This window comes from Poeciliopsis prolifica, unplaced genomic scaffold (genome assembly GCF_027474105.1).
Source record: "Poeciliopsis prolifica strain line A6 unplaced genomic scaffold, Auburn_PproV2 SCAFFOLD077, whole genome shotgun sequence".
NCBI classification, from domain to species: domain Eukaryota; kingdom Metazoa; phylum Chordata; class Actinopteri; order Cyprinodontiformes; family Poeciliidae; genus Poeciliopsis; species Poeciliopsis prolifica.
The window spans coordinates 288,712-313,386 of record NW_026562452.1 but is presented as its reverse complement, the minus strand read 5'-3'; the positions used below and the strand labels follow the sequence as shown (position 1 = coordinate 313,386).

The 24,675-nt window shown below is 38.8% G+C and overlaps 1 protein-coding gene across 5 annotated transcripts in view; it reads left to right on the top strand.

Annotated features, from left to right (window-relative positions):
* The window catches only part of srcin1a (SRC kinase signaling inhibitor 1a), a 104,200-nt gene that overhangs the window by 55,242 nt on the left and 24,283 nt on the right, over window positions 1-24,675 (top strand). For 3 of the 5 annotated variants that reach the window (XM_055021520.1, XM_055021518.1, XM_055021517.1), the window contains exons 2-12: window positions 1,385-1,414; window positions 2,280-2,644; window positions 9,619-9,645; window positions 16,100-16,298; window positions 16,923-16,934; window positions 17,466-17,761; window positions 19,362-20,131; window positions 20,272-20,373; window positions 20,771-20,898; window positions 22,326-22,346; window positions 22,980-23,143. In XM_055021520.1, the coding sequence (XP_054877495.1) occupies window positions 1,385-1,414; window positions 2,280-2,644; window positions 9,619-9,645; window positions 16,100-16,298; window positions 16,923-16,934; window positions 17,466-17,761; window positions 19,362-20,131; window positions 20,272-20,373; window positions 20,771-20,898; window positions 22,326-22,346; window positions 22,980-23,143 (2,114 nt within the window). Of the gene's footprint in view, window positions 1-1,384; window positions 1,415-2,279; window positions 2,645-5,612; window positions 6,292-9,618; window positions 9,646-16,099; window positions 16,299-16,922; window positions 16,935-17,465; window positions 17,762-19,361; window positions 20,132-20,271; window positions 20,374-20,770; window positions 20,899-22,325; window positions 22,347-22,979; window positions 23,144-24,675 lie in introns of those variants that run through there. The other 2 variants (XM_055021519.1, XM_055021521.1) reach the window with 2 other exon arrangements.

Below are 24,675 nucleotides of genomic sequence, written 5' to 3'. Positions count from 1 at the left end.
TTGAGATTAATGTCCCAACTTGGGAGAACAGCACATACCTCCAAAGTATGTATGAGTGTTTCAGGCTCCAGTTCAAATTCAAAATGTATCTTATGCGATTTCAAAAAGAAGCCCTGGTAACATATTCAATCAGAACTCCTCTCAAACAGTGCATAGTACCTTATGCAGAAACCCTCAATTTTATCATGTCACTGTTAAGTCCTAATCTGAAAGTGCTAAGTGTTTCCAGTAAGGTGGAAACTGGTAGTTTAAGTGCAGAAACATCACATATAAACAATCAGATAAGAACAGCCATCATTGTTTTCACATTTCAATTAGGGTTTCCCACTCCACTATCCAATGATGCTCAAACTGGTTTTGCCCGGTGATGAATGGCTGCCTAACCAAGGCAGAATCTGAGCGAAAGATCCAATCAGTTGACAGTATGTGCATCATTTTCCTTTCTCAGCTTTTTACTGTCATGCTATGGACACTCCGGCACATTAACGAGCTATAACACACAGCTACGGCTTTTCTCACTATTGTAATCAGACCCTTGAGTAAGGTCCTTGTTAGCTGATGCACAATAAGCTCCAGTCTAATGAAGTGTAAACCAGATAGGAGGGAGCTCTAAGCGGGAGTTTAGATGAATATGACCGGCAGCCTTGGAGAGCAAGGGAGGACTCAATCCTAATGTTGTTAGCCAGTAGGTCATTCCTTTCTGTCTCACCCTTGCTCAGTTTATCAGCACTTCATAATGTGAAGGATGTAAGGGCAGAGTGTTAAAAGTGAGGATCACCCTTAAGTGCGAGAACTCTTTGAGCGTGAATAAAGTGAGAAGTGGGCTGAGGATGAGTATGCTGTTTGATTTTTACTTTTCTGGAGTTATAACAGACCTGCTCCGACTAACAGACTTACTCTATGTGTCGGCTAATCCTTTATGTGAAAAACGTCTGTCTTTCTCCTCTGTACATTACCAGTTTAATTGTAACTTTTGCCTGGAGAAATCTTCCTCTGCTGCTCACTCGTTTTATGTGTAGGAGGTCAGCTTTCTTTAGCCTTATTTTACACTTTCAATTTAACCAGCATTGCAAAATTGATTTTTTTCACCCCTAATCACTGACTGTAATTTGCAATTTAATTTTGCTGTGAAAATGCATAATCATCATCATTCATTCCAGCAGGTTATTGGAAGACAAACAGCATTCATATCCAACCATCCCATATGTTAACTTGTTTGAATCCATTATGATGCATATATAATGCATTACCTTCTGGTAACCCAGAGAAAGTGCTATCATGCCTTGATAGCTTTTTCCATTGCCATATGAACTAGACCTGATGTGTTTGCTTGCACATCTGTGCACAAACACACAAATTAACCCTTCACATGTTTCTCTTTTAGCCAACGCTGGGGCCTGTTATCCTAAGCAAGGTAACTCACCGGGCGAATGGCTCCCTGCTTTTTTGTCCCCTCCTAAGTTCATTGCTATTCCAGTCACATATTTTATGTGTAACCATCTTCTTCCGCCTGTCTTTGTTCTCTTCCTGTCTGATTTCCACCTTGGGCTGCATTGCCTGTCAGATTGAGCACTGATAAAAAGGCCACGTGCTGTCAGAGTGATGGGAGTCCTTAAAATGGACAGAAGGAACAGAGAGATAGTGAGAACATGTAAAGAAAGTGTCAGCGGGTGACGGGTGACTGAGGGAATGACGGGGAGAAGTTCCTGAGAAAAGTAAGACAGAGTAATGATAGAAATTATGTACCTGTTCCATTATGTTCCCACCTGACTTTCAATCACTTTAATGTCAAAAAAAATATTTTTGCCTGTTTTCTAAATAAATAAAAAAATTAAAGCCACTGAAAGAAAAACAGGCATATCAGAATGTAATAACCTCCAAAACAAATTCAGCTAGAGCCCCTGCCTTTGATCTATTGCAGAAGCACTTTACTTTTCGCATTTTCCTTCCCCCTTAGAACTTGAAATCAATAATTCTGCAAGAAACTGCTCTGTCCTGGTGGCAAATAGTCTAACATCCCACCCCATTTCTCTCTCTTTCTCTCTCCTGTCTCCTTCGTGCCGTTTTTCCTCTCTGCTCCCCTCTGCTTCACTTGTTTCCACCTGTGTGTCTGCTGCGTGTCTGTATGTCTCCACCCTGAAATGTTCCTGGATGCGGATTTGGGTGGCAATTTGCCTCTCATCCGTACACGTTCCGCCCTCCGCCCTCCTTCCTCTTACCTCTTTTTTCCTTGTCCTCATCCCTCCTTCTCCTTCTCCTCCTTCATCCTCATTCTTTAGATCCCGAGCGTGGCGGCAGTCACATGATCTCCACAGATGACCTGGAGTATCCACGAGAGTACAGGACGCTGGGGAACAGCGGCCGGCGTTTCTCCAATGTCGGCTTGGTGCACACATCTGAGCACCGCCACACTGTCAGCGCTGCACAGAGTCTGGAGGCCCTGACCAACCTGCATAAGGCTGACATGGAACGGAAGAGGGACGCCTTCATGGATCACCTGAAGAGTAAATATCAACAGCAACAGCAGCAGCAGCAGCAGCAGCAGCTGCAGCATCCGCACCACAGCCCCCACCACAACCCACCATCACCCTCACCATCCCATGCCAGCATGAGGGGCTCCTCGGATCGATCTGCTAGAGAACAGGTAATAATATTTGTTACATATTTTTATTGATGCCCTGAGATGCGTTTTTTTAAAATTGTGTTAACTTGTGACTTAAGGCAGATGAAAAGTGTCCACAATTCCAATTATTTCCTGATGCACTGTTGTCGGCTTTTTAGCTGTTTGTGAATTAAATCACTGTTAGTCTAACAATAGTTCATTCTAAAGCACACAAATCAGACTTGAACTGGAGAATTAAAGCAGCTGTTTTTAGTTGATGTGTCCAGATTTAAGACAATGGTTCTAATTCAGGGAGTATCAGGTTGACGGTATCAAAGTTCCTAACTTAAAGGGAATATATTATGCAAAATTCACATTTTGCATATTTTTATACTGTCATTTGGGTTTCTACTACTTCTAAAACCAGCCCAAGTTCTTAAAAACCCCAGATGGTTTTTGACAATAAGTTAAAAACCAGGTTTTTGAAATTACAAGTTTCAGAAACCTTCCGAACAAATCATCAAGCACTGCCTTTCACCTAGCATCCCCAGTAACCCCAGCAACCCCAGGGAAGCCCAGCCTGTAGCAACCCAGGCTGAGCTCCAGGACATTTGGTTTGCTGGTTTGACTGCTGTGTGCGCTCTACGATGGCTGGTGGAAAAGATAAGTGTTTTATTGTTGATTTACTATTTAGAAGCTACTTGCCGCATTCTTGTTGGTTGTGCCGGAGGCTCCACGTCTGCTTTTCAAATATAGACGGTTGTGTAACTGTGCCTTTGCCTTCAGCCATTTTCACAGTCAAGCGTAAATGTTGGCAGAACTGAGCAGATTAAATTTCATCATCTAAGAATGATTTTGTGCAAAACAATTAATGAACATGTTTTGTATAGCTCATAGACCGATCCTAACCAGACTAAGGAAGCCATGTTTGTTCTAGATTTGACTTGGCCAGCCACACCCTAGTCAGTGTTTAGAAACCACAACCCTTTTTCTGTTAAGGACCTTTTTTTTTTTTTTTGCAATGATTCTTACTGCTGAATAGAATATGTTGGGTTCTGCATCTTTCTGGCTCTTTTTGCCACACTTTGTTCACTACCAGTGGAGAGCAAGCTGCACAGAATTTAAGTGTGTCACTAAAAATTTTTGGAGGAATATTTAACCAAAAATTCTTCAACATGACCAAGAACAGCAATTTTATTTACCCCGACAATTTTTTGCAAGTATTTTCACTCCGAAAATCACACAGGACTATTATTCAGCAGATGTGGAGCAGGCATCTCCTCGCTTCACAGAGTGAGGTCTTACTAAGATGCTCCAAGTAGGAAAAGAGAAATTATTCTATTACAGTGACTACATTTTATGGCTTATTTAGATTCACTACAAACTCGATAGAATAAGTTAACTGTAACAAAGTTTAAAGGGATTTTGTCAAAGCAAATTTACCATGTTCACTGCGGAGGCACAAGATGAGAAAACTCTCATCAGGATTAGAACTGGACTATTGTCACTTCAAAGGAAATTTGTAATACTCACAAATATTGAAAAAATAAGACACAGAGAGACATCTTGTTACCATTAGTTCCTCCTTCTTCTCTCCACTTGTAATGATCAGACCAAAAAGCTTCCATCTCCGTTGACCACTTTAATGTTAAGTACTGGTTAGTGGAGTCCATAAGCAAAGTGCAATTCATAACCTTCTGGTGATATTCCTATCTGCAAGAAGGAACTCTGCTTATGAGGTTTTTATACCTCTCTTGACTCTCCGATATATCAGGCAGCCATATTTAAGAAGGGCTAAGTGGCTCCAAATTTTTTCCACTTCCAATTAATGGAGATTGAATTCCATCCTGCCAAAATGTTTTATGTCCTTCGCCAGATTTGTTTTGAAACAATCAAGTCTTAGGGGTCTTAAGGACAGTTTCTTTATCTTTATTGCTTTGCTTTTTGTGTAAGTGAAGTCCAGTCAGCTGAACTCACCACAGATTGACTTAAAGTTGCAGAAAGTTGTGAAGTATATTCAATACACAAAAGATTATTGGATGTGCTTTTGTTATATCACTATTATTATTCTGTTTATTGAATTCACATTAAAGGTAATTTTTTTGTTGTCCCGGGTTGGTTAGTGTCGATGCTTCAGCAATTATTATTGCTGATTTTTATACTGTTGAAATGTTGTATTTATTTTTCTGCACATCAAAGACACTTAGATTGTTTTCACCCTTAATAGTTTTGTAGACTTGGGACAATTTGTGCAATTTTTTTGCTGGAGTGGTTCGCTTTCACACCGCACTGTGTCAAACACTTTGAAAAACATATTTACCCCATCGCCTGCGGTGGCGCTGGACCTAGAACCACTGAAGGAGATATTATTACCTCTAAAGAAGACATGACCGCAATTTCCTTCTTCATAAAATGCAAACAAAAATGGAGTGCTGTTAGATTTTAGTGATTGTAGGACTTCTTGTTTGTCTTTGGCAAAGGAGCACAAGCCATTTCTCCTGCTAGCGCTCCATAAGCGAGTTTGTTTTGCTTGTATTTAAACAGATTGCCCTGCACAATACCCTTCTTCATTCTTTTGGAGAGAACTCAGGTCAGCTTGGCATTCATATATGCTTCCAAACCACACCAAAGTTCACTTCAACCAAAGCAAGAACTCATGCACACCAGAGTTCACATTTTTGGTCTGCATCAGAGTTTGATTGCACATTCACACCCCCTCAAATGAACTGGACTTCCTAGGCAAACAAACTAGTTTCTGGTGAAAGCAAACTTTTTTATGATGCATTGCAAGGATCTTTATGTTGTATCTGTCTGGAGCTTGAGTATTGGCTAGTTTCTGCTTGGCAGATTCTGCAAAGTGTTACTTTGGGGAACAAAACTAGATCCCATGAAGTGAAGGAAGACATATGTAAGCATTTAAATGATTTTTGTCCCTTTTAAGTGTAGTTTATGTAAGAACCAGTTTCACAGTTTCTGTCCCTGCAACGAACATGCAAAGGGCAAGTAAGCACTGCTGCTGTATGTAAATTTTGGAAAATTCAGGCATAATGACGTGCCAGAATAGCACGTGATGAAAGAAGAGAGAGAATGAAAGGGATTGAGAGAGAGAGTTAGGTGGGTGAACGACAGGTGGAGTCCCAGTTGCCTTGGGAACCACTACCATATAAGGCATGAAGGGATATCGTATTGCAAAGGTCAGGTTGTGTGGAGAGGAAAGAATGGAACAATAATGAAGACAGGAATGAATGATGAGTGGAGGGACAGCACAGTGAGCAGACGGATCCTGAAGTGACAGGGCATTTTCACTGCACCAGGGAGGGAGCAGCAGACTCCAGGATTCCTTGTCATCTCTCTGTAGAGGGAAGCCAGAAGGGGGCGGGGGTTGGTGGTCGCAGTCAAGCAGTCCACTGACCAATTAACCAGCACCAGCAGGACTCGACCGCCCATCTGTGAAGGAGTTAATCGGCTGGTGTTGTAATGAATTAAATAAAAAAGAGTTTCCGCCGCATGTGCAATTGTAGAGCGAGACGGGAAAAGAGAGGGACTGAATGAGGAAGAGGGAGATTTGTAAGAGAAGCAGAGGGAGGGAGAGACGGGCAAACAAAAAAAAAAGATGCGCTGAGGATTTTCTGCACCTGATGGACAGTCTGGGGTGACTGGAGTCTTGGACAGGCACAGGTGCTCTGCAGGTGAGATTTAACTGGAAGTTGTTGCAGAGAAGTGTGTATGTGAGCGTGTGTGTGGGATAAGGATGTGCCAGCTGGGATTAGATTCCACGCCTGTTATGTTTGTTGTGGTTGTTGTAGTGACAGAGTGCATATGCCTCAGCAGGCAGAAACCCACAGCAGACGAAAGCTGAGGGGACGATAGTAAAAGCTGTGCACAAAGCTTTTCGTGTCTCCCTTCGAGTGTGGGGTTGATTTTCTGTACAAATATTATCGTTTTCAGAATGGGTAGCAAAAGCTGCTGTTGTGTTGCAACTAAACTGGACCAGAGGATGATTTAAGGTGCATGAGTAAGAATGAGTGAGATGGAGGGGAGGTAGGGTGCAGAGAAGATGACGACATGAGAAAGAGTGGAGGAGGGAAGGGAGGGAGTGAAGAGTCTACTTTACATGCAGGTCAGGTAACGCAGCACGCCACTCTTTGAGGCTACGTTTCTCTGCTGGACTCCACTTGCACGTGTCTGCGTGAGTGTTTAATTGTGCAAATGATTCTCACATTTTTGGAGTGGGAGTTGCATTTGACCCCTTCGTTCTAAGTTTAATCTGACATCTTAAATAAACCGCAGTAATTATCTGCTTAAGGCATAAAGTGTCATAAGAAGCTGCATGTAGATAGAATAAGCAAAGCACAGAATAAGTTGTTAAATATACTCTTACGACAGAAAATGTTCTTTAATTGCATGGTTGTCAGGAGTAACATAATCAAATAAACCCTCTCCAGTTTGCTTTTGTAGTATTTACAACTCAAAGTCCAAGCTGTGTTTATCTGCCTCTGTCAGCAAAGCGGGTTGAAAGGATTAGATATGTTTACCTTAGCATCACAAGTGCACATTATTAATGCAACAGAAGCTGCCAAAGGCAGATGCACAAAACCACAAATTTCTTCTCCACCATTAAAGCTGGTCTCTCTGATTTATTTTGTCTTGTGGGTAAGAACAAAATCATTCTTCTTAGTGTCATAACAAATTAATTGCATTTATTTACAACATTGAAATGATGCCCTGGGGCCCCCCTCCCCAATAATGAAACTTTCTGGTTTTGTTTAAAATAACTGGATAGTTGAGGCCAGTTTACTTTACTCTGGAGAGACCTCATGATTAGCTCATCCTTAACACAGATCCATTATCAATGACCCGATAACCCCTAACGCAACTTCTCCTCAGAGAACATGATATTATTAACAAATAACAATCCAGTGGTTTTTAAAATAGCTTATTTACACTTGTTGAACCAATGCTTGAGGTTCAATGTCTAAAATGCATAAAAAAAAGAAATTTTTGTGTTCAACAACAGCAACCAAAAACATTTGAAAAACACAAACAGCACAGCTGGCAGGAATATAGATTTTTTTTTCACAGCGTTACATCAAAGCGTTGTCTTTCATTCTAGCTGCTATGACGTTTGTCAGGAGTCATTTATATGCTAAAGGAGAAAGAAGCGTGGGTTGAAATTTTTTACATGTATTTTTTTTCTTTTGGCATATGTCTAAGCCTACACGTTCACATACCTCTAATATTAACGTACTATATACGGAACAACTGGATCTCTCAGTTAATCAGCCATTATCTGCTGTGTCTTCGTTTCCAGGTTGTCGAATTTCTTACTATTACTGTAACAATTATCAAAGCTCTGGTTCTTTTCCAGAAGACTCATTTTCTAAAACAGAGTATATGACTGCAGCAACTGACAGAGCAAACTCACAAAAGAAACAGCTTGACAGATAAACCTCAATGTCAAAGTAAGCTTACTTACAAAGAACATATATATGAAGGGGCTACTTAATGTTAAAATACTTTTGTCAGCGTTAAGTGCTTTTGTTTGCATTTTCATTATAAAATTAACACATTAATAAGAGTAAAACAACATTTATATCAGAAAAGTACATTGAGGTTGATATTAACTTTTTCTTTGTTTTTGTTTTTTTTGCTTTACTGTGTCTAAATTGTTGGAATATTCTGCTTTATACTGTCCAACTGTTTGTCTGCAAATCAGAAAGAAAACATAAACTAATACTGAGTATTAATAAATCAGGTGCACCTATGAATTACCAAGCAGTTATTGCTGTTTTCACAAATTGCAGCCGGAAAAGTGCCAGACATGAGTTTTTTTTTTTTTTTTTTTTTTTTTTTTTTTTCCAAAGCAGCACTGTGAGAATACATTTAATGAAGAGAATCTCCTGCTGCGACATGTTAGCATAAAACAACAAGACCTAATTGTCTGCATCTCCCTTGTTCATAAAGCTCCCCTAAAAAAAAAAAAAACATCAGTCAAGTTTCTGTCTAGTTGCTTGTGGAAAAATGCCAATCACGGTTAAATTCTAATCCTATTGAACGCCACTATTTTTAATAAACTAAACACTTGAAATAGGTTTATTCTCAGCATAAATATATATTAAATTTTTGATTTTATGTTTATAATATACATATTGAAAACACACTGACTATCATAAATAAAAACATGCCTGTCACTTTTTTTAATCTAGGTAATGTGGACTTTAAAGAAGAGAAGCTGAATTGGGTGTATATTGCCTGCAGAGAAGAATAAAAGTGGAGATGGAATTACAATTGAGATTTGTGAACTCTCCTCCATCTTTAATATTGCATATCGTCGACTTGAGATATTTCTTGGCCAGCAGTGACTATGTCTGGTTTTAACTATTGGGTTATTATGGCTTATTTTAAGTCTTTTTTTTCTTTAGGCCTTTATGAATATGTTAGCACTTTTTCTGCAATGCCCAAACAGCAAGAAGTGCAAATATGCAGATGTTTGCTACCTTATTCAGTGTTGCAAATTAGCAGGTCAGATTTGGAGGTTGTGATGAAAAGTGAGCAGCAGGTGGAAGGAGATTGGAAGGAACCAGAGTAAGAAGGGGACAAAATGGTTGCTTGCCAGTGGTGAAATCTGGGAAAAAAGCCAATGCTGCAAGGAGAGAATGGACTTCTGATTTTATTTTGCATTGCTCTTTTCATTTGATTTTCAATAGCACAATCTCATGTCAGGTTTTCAGTAACCTGATGCCTGAAAATGGAGCCATTACCTCCATTATTGACCAGTCAGTGCTTGTGTTTTACATATATGCTTTAAATTTACCTGTCAGCAATATACAGTCAGTACCTACTGAAGGCAGGATTTAAAAAATTTAAAAAATCAGCAACTTACATGATCGGTGTTACATTTCAACTAATGTTATTAATGTTTGCATTTTCTTGCATTTATGATATATGATTCTTGAAAGAGTAATTTCTTTATCTTTCTCATCTTTCTTTCTTTTGTTCTTCATGAAACTCTACAGCAACAGCCCAACTACTGGAGCTTCAAGGTTAGTGCTCCTTGTCTAAGTGTGTTTGTCATTCTTCTGTCTGTTTTGTGTGTGTTTACATCTGTGGCATCTTGTCCACCCCCAACACCCTTAATGTCCCTCCTGCTGCTCTTTTTTCACACCCTTCTTACTCCTGCAACATCTTTTCACTTTTTTGAACAGAGCTTATGTTTGTGGTTGTGGCTTTTGTGGTGACAAAAATGACAGAGGTGAAAACAACTTAAACCTCTGCATGTCAATTTAATTTGTAGACCTTCATGAACTCGTGACACCTCCGTTAGTTAGCATTACTGGCTGCAAACGTTTGACCGGCTGGTGGTATTATACTGGCAGTGATGTAGAGCTGTCAAATGTGTCTTTATGGAGTTGTTTTATGATGAGTAGAAATTAATCAAAGGAAAAAGCTGAAAGAATGAAAGCATCAAATTTCAAAATATTCAAGATCCAAAACTGTGTTAAAAACAGTGTTTTAATTGATAAACTAAAAAGAAGTTGACGTTTTTAACATGACTAATTGATGATTAGATCTGAAGCATAATATAATTGCAAACTATTGTTTTATTTTGTAAATTAATTGCTGCTAATATGTAGTAGCATTTAGTTTGTCTATTAAATCCAATTGTTTTCTGGTATTTAATTATTTCAATGCCACTCAACCATAAAATGTAGTTTTAGCAGACTACTTTCCCTGACATAAATTGCTGTTTTCTTTACCCCACAACATTACTTTAAGTTTGTGTATTTATTTGGCTGTTTTCTTTAATTGTGTGATTATTCAGAAAACAGTAAGATCTATATTCTGATCTCAAATGTGCTTCTGCAGAGATAGATTTCACCATGAAAATATCACAAATATTTAGTAGGGAGAAGATTTGAAGATCATTTCTTATCATACACAATCTGCTTTTACACCTTTTATATTTGCAGGGCTTTCTGCACAGTTTTCTTTCTAATCAGTGAAGCTCCAGAAACCCATGCCCTACTTCAGCATCCCACCAACTCTAATCTAAGCTCAGCTTTCCACTCTTGTGCTTAACTGAGAGTCCAGGGAGATTAAACAAATGCTAAACTCAGCCTCTGTGAGGTTCCTGGAAGAAAATCTTGGAATATATTTCTATTTTTGTCCAGTAACATAATCTTGAATGAAAAAATTTTGAAAAAATATATTTTTAGACAGTTAGCTGGTTAGCACAGCTAGCCATTGAGAGACACATTTAAGAAAAATGTGCCATGCCATATTTACAGTTTTAATCTAAACCTTATTGAAACCTTACTGATAAAAAAAATAAAAAAGACAGGAGGACATAAAACTTTCAATTTAATCTTCCAGGACTATTTAACTAATTCTGTCTGGAAATCTCAATCATCTCACCTCTTCTTGAAAATGCTATTTTTCTTCCTTTCCTTTCACATGCTCCATCAACTTACAATTTACTGGGATCTGGCAGAGCCATCATTTCCATGCATTGATGACTTCAGGTCATCTGAAGAGAAATGACTCTATTATTATGAGGAAATTTTGTGTCCAGACGATTGGCTGCAAAGCTTGAGAAGTTGAGGTGAATTAATTGGACAGTTAAGAGTAAAATCGATGTATGGTATGGGTATATTAAGGAGATTTTTTCTTTAAATTTCATTAAAAATTGAGAAAGTGCTGACTCATTGCAATTAACCGCACACAAATTTTACTGCAAGCAAAGCATATGGACGAGACTAGAGCTTCTGTTAGTGGAGACTGAGGTGGAGGCAGATAATCTGACATCAGTTGTCTCGGTGAGAAGCTTATGGAGTGACGGGAGAGAATCAGTGAGTGACGTTGTGTAAAAGGCGTGGGAGAGAGACATAACTAGGGTTGAAGCTAAATGGAAGCTTTTGAAGAACACCAAGATATCAGTTATAGGAAAAAACTGAACAAGCTAGATTTCAAAGGACTCAAGAAAAAGTGGAGAAGTTCAAAGATTTGTCCTTTGAAACATTTTACCTAATTCCCTGCAACTAACGAGTTTACACACATCAAGCTGTGCGAGATTTCTCTTTTCAGTTTTACTCAAGGGGGTGAGATTAGTAATGGAGGCTACTTGCATCCATCATGTCATGAACCAGCCTTGGGCCCCATACTGCAATGCAGTTTAGCCACACCGTCTCACCTGCTTGTTGAGCGCTTCACCTCAAATCAGCCACATGCTAAAAAAGACACTACTGGATTTCCATTGTCTGACACAGCACACAATAATAATCCTTTTGGCTCTCTGCAATCAGGTTGTATCAAACGTGATTGCCTCCCCAGCGCTATCAGCTGCGTGTTCTGGATCTAAAATAAAGTGGACATATTATATGTACATTCATTAGTACATCTTGGGTTGCAGGATTTACCTCACGACATGTAAAATTATGGTCCATAAATATTTAAACAAGCCGATTAGAGTTTTTAGCAGCTGGATGTCAGATTTTTCAGGCAATTATACGGGCATTGTGACCCTCAGCAAAACCGCTCGTCTGACGCCAGCTGCACTGACAGAAAATTAGCAACTGTGACTGAAATTTTTGCTTAATCTGTACAGTGAAAGTGAGGCAGATAAATGAAGATTTAATTGACTCCCAAACCAATCTGAGTGTTTCATTTTCATCTACAGCACTGTGAAAATTATTACAAATGTTGTCCACTTATATATAGGACAATATACCACATATCAGGTGGAATAAATATATTCACACAGGGCTTAAACAGCCTTTTACTGTAATAAATCAAATCTTCCCTTGAAAATGTTTTTTGTTTCTCTACTGGTTATTTTGAAAGTTTGTCTTATCTTAAACATTCACGTGTAAAAATGGAACAGAACAAATCTGTTCTGGAAAATGTGTTTTTTACTGATACAGGTTAACTAGATATAATTTTTTAGGTGCCACGCAATGTCTTCTAGTTTTTGACATTTTAACCTTCTTCGGTGAGTGTTTTTTAACACAGAGAACATGTTGCTACTGTGTATTAGCACAAGAAATCAGAAGAACTGGTGGGAGGTTGCATAAGTTTAATGCAGTTTGTAGCCTGAGGTCTGTTGTCGGGCCACCTTGTCCTACTTTCCACTCCATTTGCTTGTCTTCTAACCTCATCCTGTTCCGTACTCTTTTTTCTCTCATCCACAGTGAACAAAGACAGCAGAAAACTCAGTAGCAATAGGGTTGGGCCGAAACTGTCATAATTAGTAGAAAATAAGTGTTTTTCTGAGAGAAAGGCAGCAGAATCGGTTTCTGGCTTGTCTAATAAGAACCAGATGGTGTTTTTGCATGTAATGTTTAGAATACAAAATTACTGCAGAAATATATTATCAAACCTCCTTAAAGTGGAAGCAGAAATAAGGAAGTCAATATAGGTAGTGTGATGTAAAAAGTCAAGCTGAAAAATATGACACATTTGTAATTCAGCAACACGTTTTAAGAGAATACAACCCCACTCTTTCCTGTTCCCACGGTTTTAATTTTTCTTTCCGACAGGATTTTATGATTTTCAGGCTTTGTGGAAAGTACTCGTATGTAACACATCCTTTTTGTTTTTGTATTTGCAGAAAAAAAAACTACTCAGTTACTCTTATATTCAAGCTTGTTTGGCTTTTTTTTCTCTTTTTTTTTTTTTTTTTGCCAAATCAACTTTTACAGAGTTGTAGAGTTGCAATCAGATTGTTGATATCCAATTCCTCTGCTGCATTTATTAGAACTTTCCGCTCCAAAAATGGCTGGCAAACAATATTACTGAAATATAGCTTCTTACTAAGAGTTAGGATTAATACTCTGTAAAAATCTTCAACATGAGTTGGCACAGATTTTACAAAATTCACTAATTATTTCCAGAAGCTGCTCCTGTTACCAATTTTTATTTCAGTTCACTGTAACAAGTGTAAGTCTAAGTTGTTATTGATCTTCCCTGTGGCAAATACTAAATGAAATCAAGTATATTTTCCAAATTGGTACAAATTTCTTCATATTTCAAACTCTGGGACTTTTCTTCTTTAGTTTTTATTTACAAAAAACCCCCAAAAACATTCAGTCTCCTCCCATTAGACATTAGATTCAAAGTCCCAGTGGCCAGGAAAACAACAGACTAAAAGTCATTCATCCCTACTGCAATTAAAGCCCTCAACAACAGAGGTATTTGAACATCCTGTTTACAATTTTTATCTTGTTTATGTCTTTTTTGAAAGTTTTATGTGTGTATAGAGTCCTGTCGAGGAGATATTTATTTCACTGTTGATGTCAGATAGTTTTCTATCCTATTCCATTCTTAAAAAAAGCATTCATAATTTTTCCCTTGACAGAGACAGCATGAAATAATATTGAATCCCAGACCTACCTGGTAAAATGAATATGATATATTTCCTCATTATTATGCAGTGGTTTGACAGTAAGACGAGAATGTTGCATTTTGCAGTATCTGGTGGGCTCCTGGGATGCTGCTGGCTGTTTTTTGTTGTTGTTTTTTTTTACAATGTGGTCACTGTTTAGATAAATTAGCCTATTAGAAAACATGTTGGGGGTTATCTGTCTGCATCACACACTTTCCGTAAGCACTCTAACGTTGTCTGCCAACACTATCTGTAGATTCTTCATGTGTGGGTGTGGGACTGCATTATGTATGACAGTGTCAGAAGGACTTTGAAACTGCATGATGAAAGCAAACATGCAGTTTACCTTGTAAACTTATTGTGGATGTTTTTGCGAACAATAGTAGTGAGTGTAAGGCAACAATTTGCTCTTGACTAGATGGTTGTACTATCTATTTTCTATTCGAAGGACTCTGACAAAAACACAAAGACTTCAACAGATTTCTTAAAGTTAAGCAGGCTAATGTCACAGAAGAATTGCTTTGGTTCCCTGTAATATAACAGCATGGCAAATGAGAGCATTTGACTTAAGAAAAACCTAATAATCTTATAATGGTACATTACATAAAATGAAACAATTTTTTTCTGTTATTTTTCTGCCTTTGATGTGAATTTTAAAACTTCTGGCAGAGTTTAATAACTCCTAGATCAATACAATATCCACCACAATCAAATAGTAAATAAATATCATTCAGTTTTTAACAAGCACCACAGAAGGTTAAAACATGCTATTCTTACACTTGTCCTTTACAAACATAATAAAAAGGAAGTCAAAATGTGTGTAGTTCCTTTAAACTAGACTGAATTTGGATAATCACTGTATAATCAGCTTAAAGGGACGAGCCGCTTCTGAGTTTAGAATTTATAACAGATTTCAGACAAAACTGACAAACCAAAGAGCTAAATGCTAAATGAGAAATATGTCTTCAGAGCAGTTGTCATAGACCCTCAATCAGATCACTTATCTTGATTTTCTTGACCATATCTTACCTTTACAATCATCTATTGCATAAAGAATCATCATGTCAGACAGACTTGACTGACACTTAACTAAATAATGTTTTTACCTGTTTACCTTTGCTGTTTTTAAGAGACTGAGATTATTTTTATATCGTAATAAGTGTTTACATCAAACTGTCTGCCCTGCTGCTTGATATTAAAGTGAAAGTAAAGTTGAGCTTAATCTTTTTTCTTTAATCATTGTCGTTTGGTGGTTTTTCATAAAAAAACTTTTTCTTCTGAATCTGAGTGCAAAGAAGGCCTTTCATGTCACTGCAGTTAGTCTTCCATTAATTAAAAGTTGCACCAATGAAAGCCACGGAATGTTCATGCAGCAGCTGGACTTGAGCAGAGAAAGAACGAGGTGACAACCATTGTGTTCATGCTTCAAAGAGAAGGAGACAGGCACTGCTACTAAACTGTGGGCTGAGGATGTGTCTGCTTCTTCCGTGAAAACAATCAGCAGACAGCATTCGGGGAGCTCATTACAGCAGCCTCTGAGCTGGAGGAAATGCTACAGTGGTGGGGGAATCAGAGAATTCAGTTCAGTGAGCTCAGCCTCAGCCGAGCTAACAGTCTTTGGGAGAGAAAGTGTAGGAGAGAGAGAGAAGAGAGAGAGAGAGAGAGCGACGCCTGGGCATAAGCCAGCAGGATAAACCCACAGTGAGAGCCTGGGACTTACATGAGCTTCTCCTCCCATCCCACAAGAACTCATTTAAAAGTTCATAGGTGTGCAGAGACAAGTGCCAATGAGGGGGTCCATGAATGAATGTGGATGTGAAGTGAAAAATACAGCATAACTTTTGTCAGGTTGCACACACAGTTCCTCTCAACTCTAATGCATTTTATATTATTCTTTTGATGTTATAAACTGTGATGCAAGCAATTGTCAGTGAATGGCTGGTAGCTAAAACCATTGTCAAGGTCTGAATAATCTCATTAGTTGGCTTATTGTGTTAACCCTCATTGTGTGCTCCCTGTCTCTACCAGTTGGTCTTATGACATCAGCCTTGTCAAATCCATTTTTTCTGCCACAGTTTCACCTCTCAGTGAATTCACACATGCCTCTGTGTGTCCAGCAGAGTCGCAGTCCACGCCATTCCCAGTCTACCCAGTCCGGGCTTGCAGACCAGGCTGCCAAGCTTTCTTTTGCCTCTGCCGAATCCCTGGAGACAATGTCAGAAGCAGACATGCCCCTTGGGTTCAACCGAATGAACCGATTCCGCCAGAGCCTGCCGCTGTCTCGTTCTGCCAGCCAGAATAAGCTAAGATCTCCAGGTAATGATTCTGATGAGATCCTGGCACGACCTGTCTCAACAGGCTGGTAGAACTTGAGGCAAATTTTACAGCTTTCTCTTTACTTCATGGTGCTGCTGCTATGAAACACTTTCCTGCCATGTAGTGGGAGGAGGTGTTATATTCTCAATGCTTTTACCATGAAGTGCTTCCTTAGTTTAATTGCCCTTCTGCATAGACATAAAACAATCAAATAAGTGTTTCTAAATATATAAAAATGTAAGTTTTTCTGATTAGACACTGTAAATTACTAAAACTAATATTCTTACTCTCTTCCAGACATGACCTAATGTTTGTTATACAATCAAGGAGTCAAATGTGCTTAAGATAATTGGTGATAAGAAAAACCTAAATATTATTTGTGTCATATGGATATTATGTCTACAGAGTTCATTCTGGACTACGCTCATTATTTGTGACAGTGAACGAATCAGAAAGACTGAGGTATTTAGCAGAAATGGAAACGCTGATCTCTTTCCTCTGTCTCTACTAATACCTGTCTTTTTTTCTTTTCTCTATGACTTGTTTATAGCATTTTTTGCCCTATTTATAATTCCTTTTTCTTTTCCTTTGTTGTTGTTTTTGTTTGTCCTTTCGTGTATGAAGATGAATTTTCAGGTTAGTCAGGCATCATACACATCTTTCAACAAAACATTTTTCTTATTTTTTTCACAAACTTTACCTTCTGCTGTTTATGTAAAAAAAAAAACACTGCATTTAAAATATTGTTAAAATTTAACGAATTATTTTTATTTGTCCTAGATATCTAAATGTTCACTAATCAGTGCAAAAATTCTGGGAAAGTGAACTGGGAAAGTTTCCAAAATTGTGATTTTTGCTTTTATAGAATCATTTTCTCATGTTTTTTCTCATGTACGACAAAAATTAGCAACTTTGTGTTGGTTTATCACATAAAATCCCCCAAAATTTGAATAAAATTATGGTTGTATCATGACATGAGAAAATATTCAGAAGGTTTAAATATGAGGCTCAGAAAGTCGCCATAGGTTTTTTTAGTACCAGTTAGCAGAATTTGTGGATCACAACTAACACCACAGCTCGCAAAATATGTCTCCAATGGTTGTCCTGCCATCTAATAAAGCCAAACACATCTGACTCAACCATGTCTCCCCCACAACTTTCTCCTAGGCGTGCTCTTCCTGCAGTATGGAGATGAGACACGCCGGGTTCACATCACCCACGAGCTGAGCAGCATGGACACGTTGCACGCTCTCATCGTGCACATGTTCCCTCAGAAGTTGACGGCGGGAATGCTGAAGTCACCCAACACGGCAATCCTAATCAAAGATGAGGCCCGAAATGTCTTCTATGAGCTGGAGGACGTCCGGGATATTCAGGACCGGAGCATCATCAAGATTTACCGCAAAGAACCCATCTATGCTTCTTACCCTGCAGCTGCACACCTGGCTAACGGAGACCTGCGGGTAAGCACAGGAGACCTGAGAGGTGGGAAGGGCAATTTGTGTTGAATACTCCTGTTACATTGTGAAAATGGAGCTGCACCAGAGTTCTTTGGAAGATAAATTCTGCTGTTTTTGAGAACAGTATCTTTGCAGACTTTCGTAGTGTTTTGGGGGTTAGCAGTGGAACATGTTTTCCCGTTGGAAATGTATTTTTTTCATCTTCAAATAGGCCATCTGTTGCTGTGCAGGCAGGAGAGAACATGCACCCCTGTACAATGAGCATATTTTAACATTTAAAATGATTTCTGCTTTAGTAAAGATAAAGCAGCCTGAGGGAGAACATTTTTTTTTACTATTATTGATGCAAAACTCTGCTTACCATCTGCATTATTCACACTGAACTGGGAATACAAATGCTATTAAAAAACACTGAAGAGTGTTTCTGTTTACTTACACTGTGCTGTGGTAATGCTCACACTCACTCTTCCATCTATTTGGAGCAGATATGGTGTAAAGAAATGGCTAACAGTCAGGGATGAACTATGAATACATTTGGATAGATACTCCAACTTAACCTGATCACAAATTATAATATCTCTGGCAGTGGAAAGATGATGTTCTCTGTGTGTGATATTGTGAGCTCAGATTCAGAGAAACAAAACTGTGAACGAGAGAGTTAAGCTTCGAATATAGTCATCCATCCAATATTGTATTATGTCAACTGGAAAATAAAAAATGAGAGGTGCACATGAAAAGCAGTCTAAAGGAGATATTAAAAGATAAGAAAGCACAAACCTTTAACTCATAGCTGATGTATAACTAAAGTCCCCTTCAAAGGTGATTACATCAGCAGCTTTTTGTGCATTTGTTGCAGAAAATACAGTTGAAAAGATAATTACATTCAGTGCTTTTTTTTTCTCATTGTCTGATATTAAACCTGACAAAACCTTTCCTGGTTTTAGAGAGTCAGGGTCACAAAATATTTCTATTTGCTAAATACCATAGTAGTGGGTTCCTTGGAGAAAATTGTATTGTTCCTCCTAAAGCTGCACAATATGTTGAATCACAGTCCTCATTGCACTATCAATGTGTCATATTGCAGTCGCACGGACTGCTTATATGTAATATTTGGTAGACTAAGATATTGTAAGTCTTAAAATCAGGCACTTGGATGGACTTTCACTGTCCACACTTGATTGATCAGTGTGGTAGAAATGAAAGAAAATAGAAAGGAAAATATGAGTTAAGGACAGTAGATTTTGTCTTACTGTAAGATTACAGTGCCTGTAATTATTATTGCCATTCAGAAAGAAAGCAGGTTCTCTGTCCCATAGATGAAGGTGTTTGTTGTGAAAATTGCTTATTAACTCCATGCCAAAAGAGCCAAAGCCCTTGTAAAGATACTGGCTGACGCTGGTCGTTATTGCTTTCAAAGCAGTTCCTTTCAAAAGACTGGATGTCCATAAAAATTTGTTTCAATGGGCTTATGTCCTTATATTCCATAGAAATCTGCAGAAAATTAGATTTTTTTTATATATATATACTTTTGGAATTCTTACAACTACTACACATCCCTATTGTCTAATAGCTGCCATCCTAACAACTATTTTGTTTCTTTCAGAGAGAAATGGTTTACTCATCTCGGGAATCTTCCCCAACACGTCGCCTCAACACTCTTCCTTCCTCTTCAACCTCGGCACCCTCTGGCTCTCCGTCTCGCTCTCGCCTCTCATACAGCGGGGGTCGTACTCCCTCCTTCTCCGGAAACCATCCTCAACATGAGCAACCCAGACATTCCCACCATCCTCCAGGTGGCCATGGGGCCAACATGGGTCTGTCTCCATCACCAAGTGCCATCTTGGAGCGCCGTGATGTCAAGCCAGATGAAGAAGTTTCTGCAAAAAAGCTGGCTCTCATGAAAAATGAGGCACTTTATGCTGATCCCTACAGTTTGATGAACGAGGGTCGCCTCAGCATTGCCTCCACCCAGTCTTTGGCTGCCATTGGAGACCCTTTCAGCTACCCTGTTACCACTGGCCTCTATCGGCGAGGGTCTGTACGCTCTCTTAGCACCTACTCTGCCGCTGCTCTTCAGGGAGACCTGGAGGACTCATTCTACAAGCCTGGAGGTTCACTATACTCGGACACGTACTCCTCTGCAACCCTGGGAATGGGGTTCCGCATGCCGCCCTCGTCCCCACAAAAAATTCCTGACATGCAGCTGAGGGACTCGTATTCCACTTCACCACGACCCTCGCCTGTCAGGCAGACTTTCCGGAAAGACTCTGCCTCCTCATCTGTGTTTGTGGAGAGTCCAAAGTCGAGGCCCAGCTCCAGTTCAGAGCCCGGTTTTGGTCCTTCTTTATCTGGACAAGACGCAGACACCAGCAGGTCAGCCTTATTTGGAACAGCTCACTGGATGTCTTCAACTATAAGCCACTCTCTAAATTAGCTCTTCACAGAAGCATTGACTACTCCACTGTAATCTGCCTGTGCCTATAATTTCATAAGCATTATGTGTTTTTTTTCAGGGACCACCGCCTGGAGCGTATGGAGGCCATGGAGAAGCAAATAGCCAGCCTGACTGGCCTTGTGCAGAGTGTACTGACCAGGGCACCAGACAGCGACAGCACGTAAGACCCTCTATTAGACCCCATTAACCCTCTAAAAGTCACAAATACAGCCTCAGATTTGACACATAAGCAGGAGTATTGACAGGAACAGCGGCAGGCTATTATCAGAGCCATTACCAGCTCCACGGTAGTGAGGTATTGCACTGCCTTGCACACAGCTCTAGTACAGACCACTAAACCATCAGCTGCAGGCAGCTGTGCTATTGATCTGCTGTCGGATTCACAGAGTTTTCAGCTTTTTACATTCCCCAGGTCAAGCCATCTATGTTCATGTACATACCAGGAGTTTATTCACTAGAAGATAACTGAGCTAATGTGAGAAGTTTCATCATATCCGATAGTGGTGCTTTGAGCATTAGCTCTGTAATTGCCTTGCCCTGTGGCCGTTGATCCTCAGATGCGGCCTACTGCGTCTCTGCATGATGGCGGGATGCCCTCCGGACCAAGGCACGGAGTTTTCACGGCCATTACCTTTCTCTTCCAGCGAGAAGACCGAAACTAACAGTGACGGCTCCGCCACTGGAAGTGAGTACAGCATAGTAATCGAGATCTATGAATTGAAGTGTTACTAACACTCCTGTTTCCCAGTTGCCATGCCTGTGCTCATTTTCTTGCTAACTCTGCTCCAGAAATACTGTATACATACTCTGCAGTAATGTTGATCTCCAGGCCTATTTGTCCAAGCTCTCAATGTGGGAAGACGGGCAAGATTTGAAATGGGGTATAACATTGCTGAGCTACTTGTTGGTGTTAATTGTCTTGTTTTTTGTTCTCAATCTGAGAAAATTAAAAACTGTGCCTTTCCTGTTGTTCCGGTGCACTATTATTTCAAATATCAATATTTGAGCTTCGTGAATCTAGTAAAGGTGAAAATGATTCTATTTTATTAGTTTTGAATGTGACTAAAACAACTCTCTGCTTAAAGCAGAAGTGCTGGCAGTTGCCCACAGGGCCAGGAAAGTTTTCCACTGCTCAATTTCATGGCCAGTCAGTGAAAAATGGGTTGGCTCTTATGGTGCAAAAGCATAAGATATCTAAGAAAATATGGCTGTAAACAGCAACTTTAACTATAAGTAGAACCATTCTTGCCAAATTAAAGGATGTGCAATGTTTTGCTCAGCAATATAAAACACATTTGATCATTTTACTTGCTTACATTTGGAATTGTATTTATTTACATCATCATCTTGTGGTCTAAATTTGACTTTATCAAAAAGGCAACAAATGAGGGCCTTTCCTAAATCTTCACTTGGATCAAAATCAAATCTCTAATCAGTACTAACTCCAAAAAAAAACCCACACAATTTCTGACTAAGACTTTTTTTGCTATTCAAACCTTTTATTTTTATTTCAGTCATACTCTAAAATGACCTATTCACCATTGGATATTGAAATATCCTATCAGATTAAATACGAATGACATTTTATGCATAAAGAAAGTAAAATAAAGGCTGTTAGAAATCTCAAAAAATACTCTTGAACACCTTTGGAGCTGTTTGAAATGTGTTAAATAAACAAGCAAATCTTCAAAAGTGTAAACATAACCCTCGCGGCAAGGTTTGAAAACAGACACAGCTATGAAATAGTTACTTTAACTCACTCTGTGCAGAATGATTTATTTTAGATGGTAGTTGAACTTAAAAATGACAATTTTATAACTTGTCAGTATCTGTAGCATGGATTAGATTAATTATCGTCCTTTTTAAGTTATTTTTCTCTTTCCTATAATTTTTTTGACTTATTCAAAAACAGATAATCTTTGCCCAGATCCCCATGGTACAATGCCAAAATATTAAGGCACCTCTACTGTCCCTTCCTCTGCTGTAATCAGTAGAAATCTTCCCTGTTCATCCCTCTTCAAATATAAATTCTGAAGAGTCTCCTCTTTCTTTTCTCTCTCTATCCCTCCTCATTAATTTCTTGGTAACTGGCTCACTCTTTCTATATTCCAGCTGGACGTCAAAAGAAGAAAGGTAGTTGGCATCTCCTCCTCCTGTCATCCTTTTTTATTTCTTCTGTCAGACATTCATCATGACTCTCTGCCCTCTGTATGGGTGTTGGTGTTGCTGAAAAACCAGCAGTCTCTGTTCTCATGTTTTCCTCCTGGCTGTTTTTTCCCCCGGAAAGCGGACTCCTCTCCTTATGTCTCTAATTCTTGAATTCTTTGCTTGGTTGTTTGGGAATTTTCAAAAGTTTATTTCGTCACACACTAGACACTTGTTGGCGAGTGTGTATGTGTGGTCAAATAAATGGCAGATTGATGGCCATACTCACAAAGCCCTGTGTTGAGATAAGAGCATTCTCATCCCTGTGTGTCCCAACTAAACAGATAGTAAACTTCTCCCCCAGTTACTAATAGCATGAGTTCACTTTTTACCCAATACACAACTAGAGTTTTGTGAATATGGTGGTTTTTGTTGCTTTTTCACACTGGGTAAAACGTGTGTTTGCCCAGACCTACTCTATTTATGGATGTATTTATTTGGGTATTTCTGCTGAGAGTGTGCCTGTTGCTCATATTGTTTCTGAAATGTAACTGGAGTACTGCTTAACAAACTAACAGCATTGTTTCCCAATGATCCCCCAATATCCTGCTTTGTGATTAGCAGCCAATACACCGTCAGCACCTTTAGCTTTGATGCCACCACCACCATCTAACACAACCCTGGTGAACAGTGTGGGTCGCCTGCAGATGAAACTCCATCTGCATGGTCTGCAGCAAAATGCCACCGACCTCCGCAAACAGCTCGGCCAGCTTCGCAAGATGCAGGTATATACAGTTTAAACAATTTATCTGTTTCAGAAACACTTTTCTTTTCACTCCTGACGATTTGTACATATATCGTCGTGTAATTTGGAAAACTTATGTTAAAATTTTCATTCTCTTTAATGCATGATAATAAAATCTCAATTCCAACTGTCATTCACAAACACTTTGAGGTTTTGTTGATTAAAACATGGTTGCAGCAGCATCATGCTGTCTGGATGCTTTTCTGCATCAGGAATCGGGGAGCTAATGACAGTCCATAAGAAGATGTAGTTAAAAACACAACAATCCTGGAAGATAATCTGTTAAAAGCTGCAAAAAAATTTGAGTTTAGGACAGACGTTTAATTTCTAGAGGACAGCAACTCTACAGTAAACACAAAACAAGAATTACAATGGAATGGTTTAGAGAATAGCATATCCATGTAAAGGTCTGGTTAAAGCCTAGAATTAAGGATCTGTAGCAAAGCTGGAAAATAGATGTTAAGGGTGATGCTTTGATTAGCTTTAGTTTATCTTTTTATGCTTGTTTTTTTACCTTTTGGAATCCTTGTTAGTTTGCAGTTGCAGGAAATTACATTAATAAAAAACAACTCTAAGCATCTGCTGGCTGAGGATATGTTAAGATTACTGGAGCCGACAGCTGTGTTCTCTGCTGACTCTGTTTAGATATACCTCGCAGTTATTTTTATGAATTGCATTTCATTAATATAAACACATCTTGTTCTTGCACTTCCTGAAAACCTCCGGGGTTGTGGGAAGGAAATTGTCACCTTCCCTGACACTCAAATGAATACAGACTAAAAGCGCGTTTCACTAGCTTTTAGACTGTAGGATAAGAACGAACAGTGTTTTGAGTAGTTATTGGGGGTTATATTAGCTGAACTTTAATGAATCAAGCTTTGCAGAGAAAGACAGAGCATTATAAATAATCAGCTTTCAAAGTGACAGGGAGGAATATTACATTTTATGTGCAGCTCAAAGCAATACAAGTGTACACATAAAAGTTTCATCAGCAACATGTCTTTCCCGAGACAATGTTCTGATGATTGTGCATAATTCACAATCTTGTGAACATCTCTTGCTAACAACTTACCACTGAGGAAAAGCAGACATTGTAAATTTTGCAGAGGAATCAGCAAAGCTGTTTCAGTTTGAACTCAACCATTTTATGGCAAATACACAATACCTTGATAAGTGTAAACAGAGTCCTAATTTTTTTGGAGTGTTTAGTCCAATTTTAGTGTTTAGAAACCAGAAGATTGTAAATTGCTTCAAAATATCAAATTGTAAAGTTTGCATATATTTTGCTTTAGCACGGGTCCCTTTGGTTTTAAGTGTTTAAATATTGATAAATTTGTATTTGTGGTGACTGCTATTAAACATGATGTATTTTACTATGTCTATATAGACCTCCTTCTGCGGTTCTTAACACCTTTGATAAACATTCAAAAAATATAGTTTTTGTATAATCTAACACAAATAATCTTATACAGCAGAATTTTGTCTACAATGTCCTCTTAGCCATTTCATGAC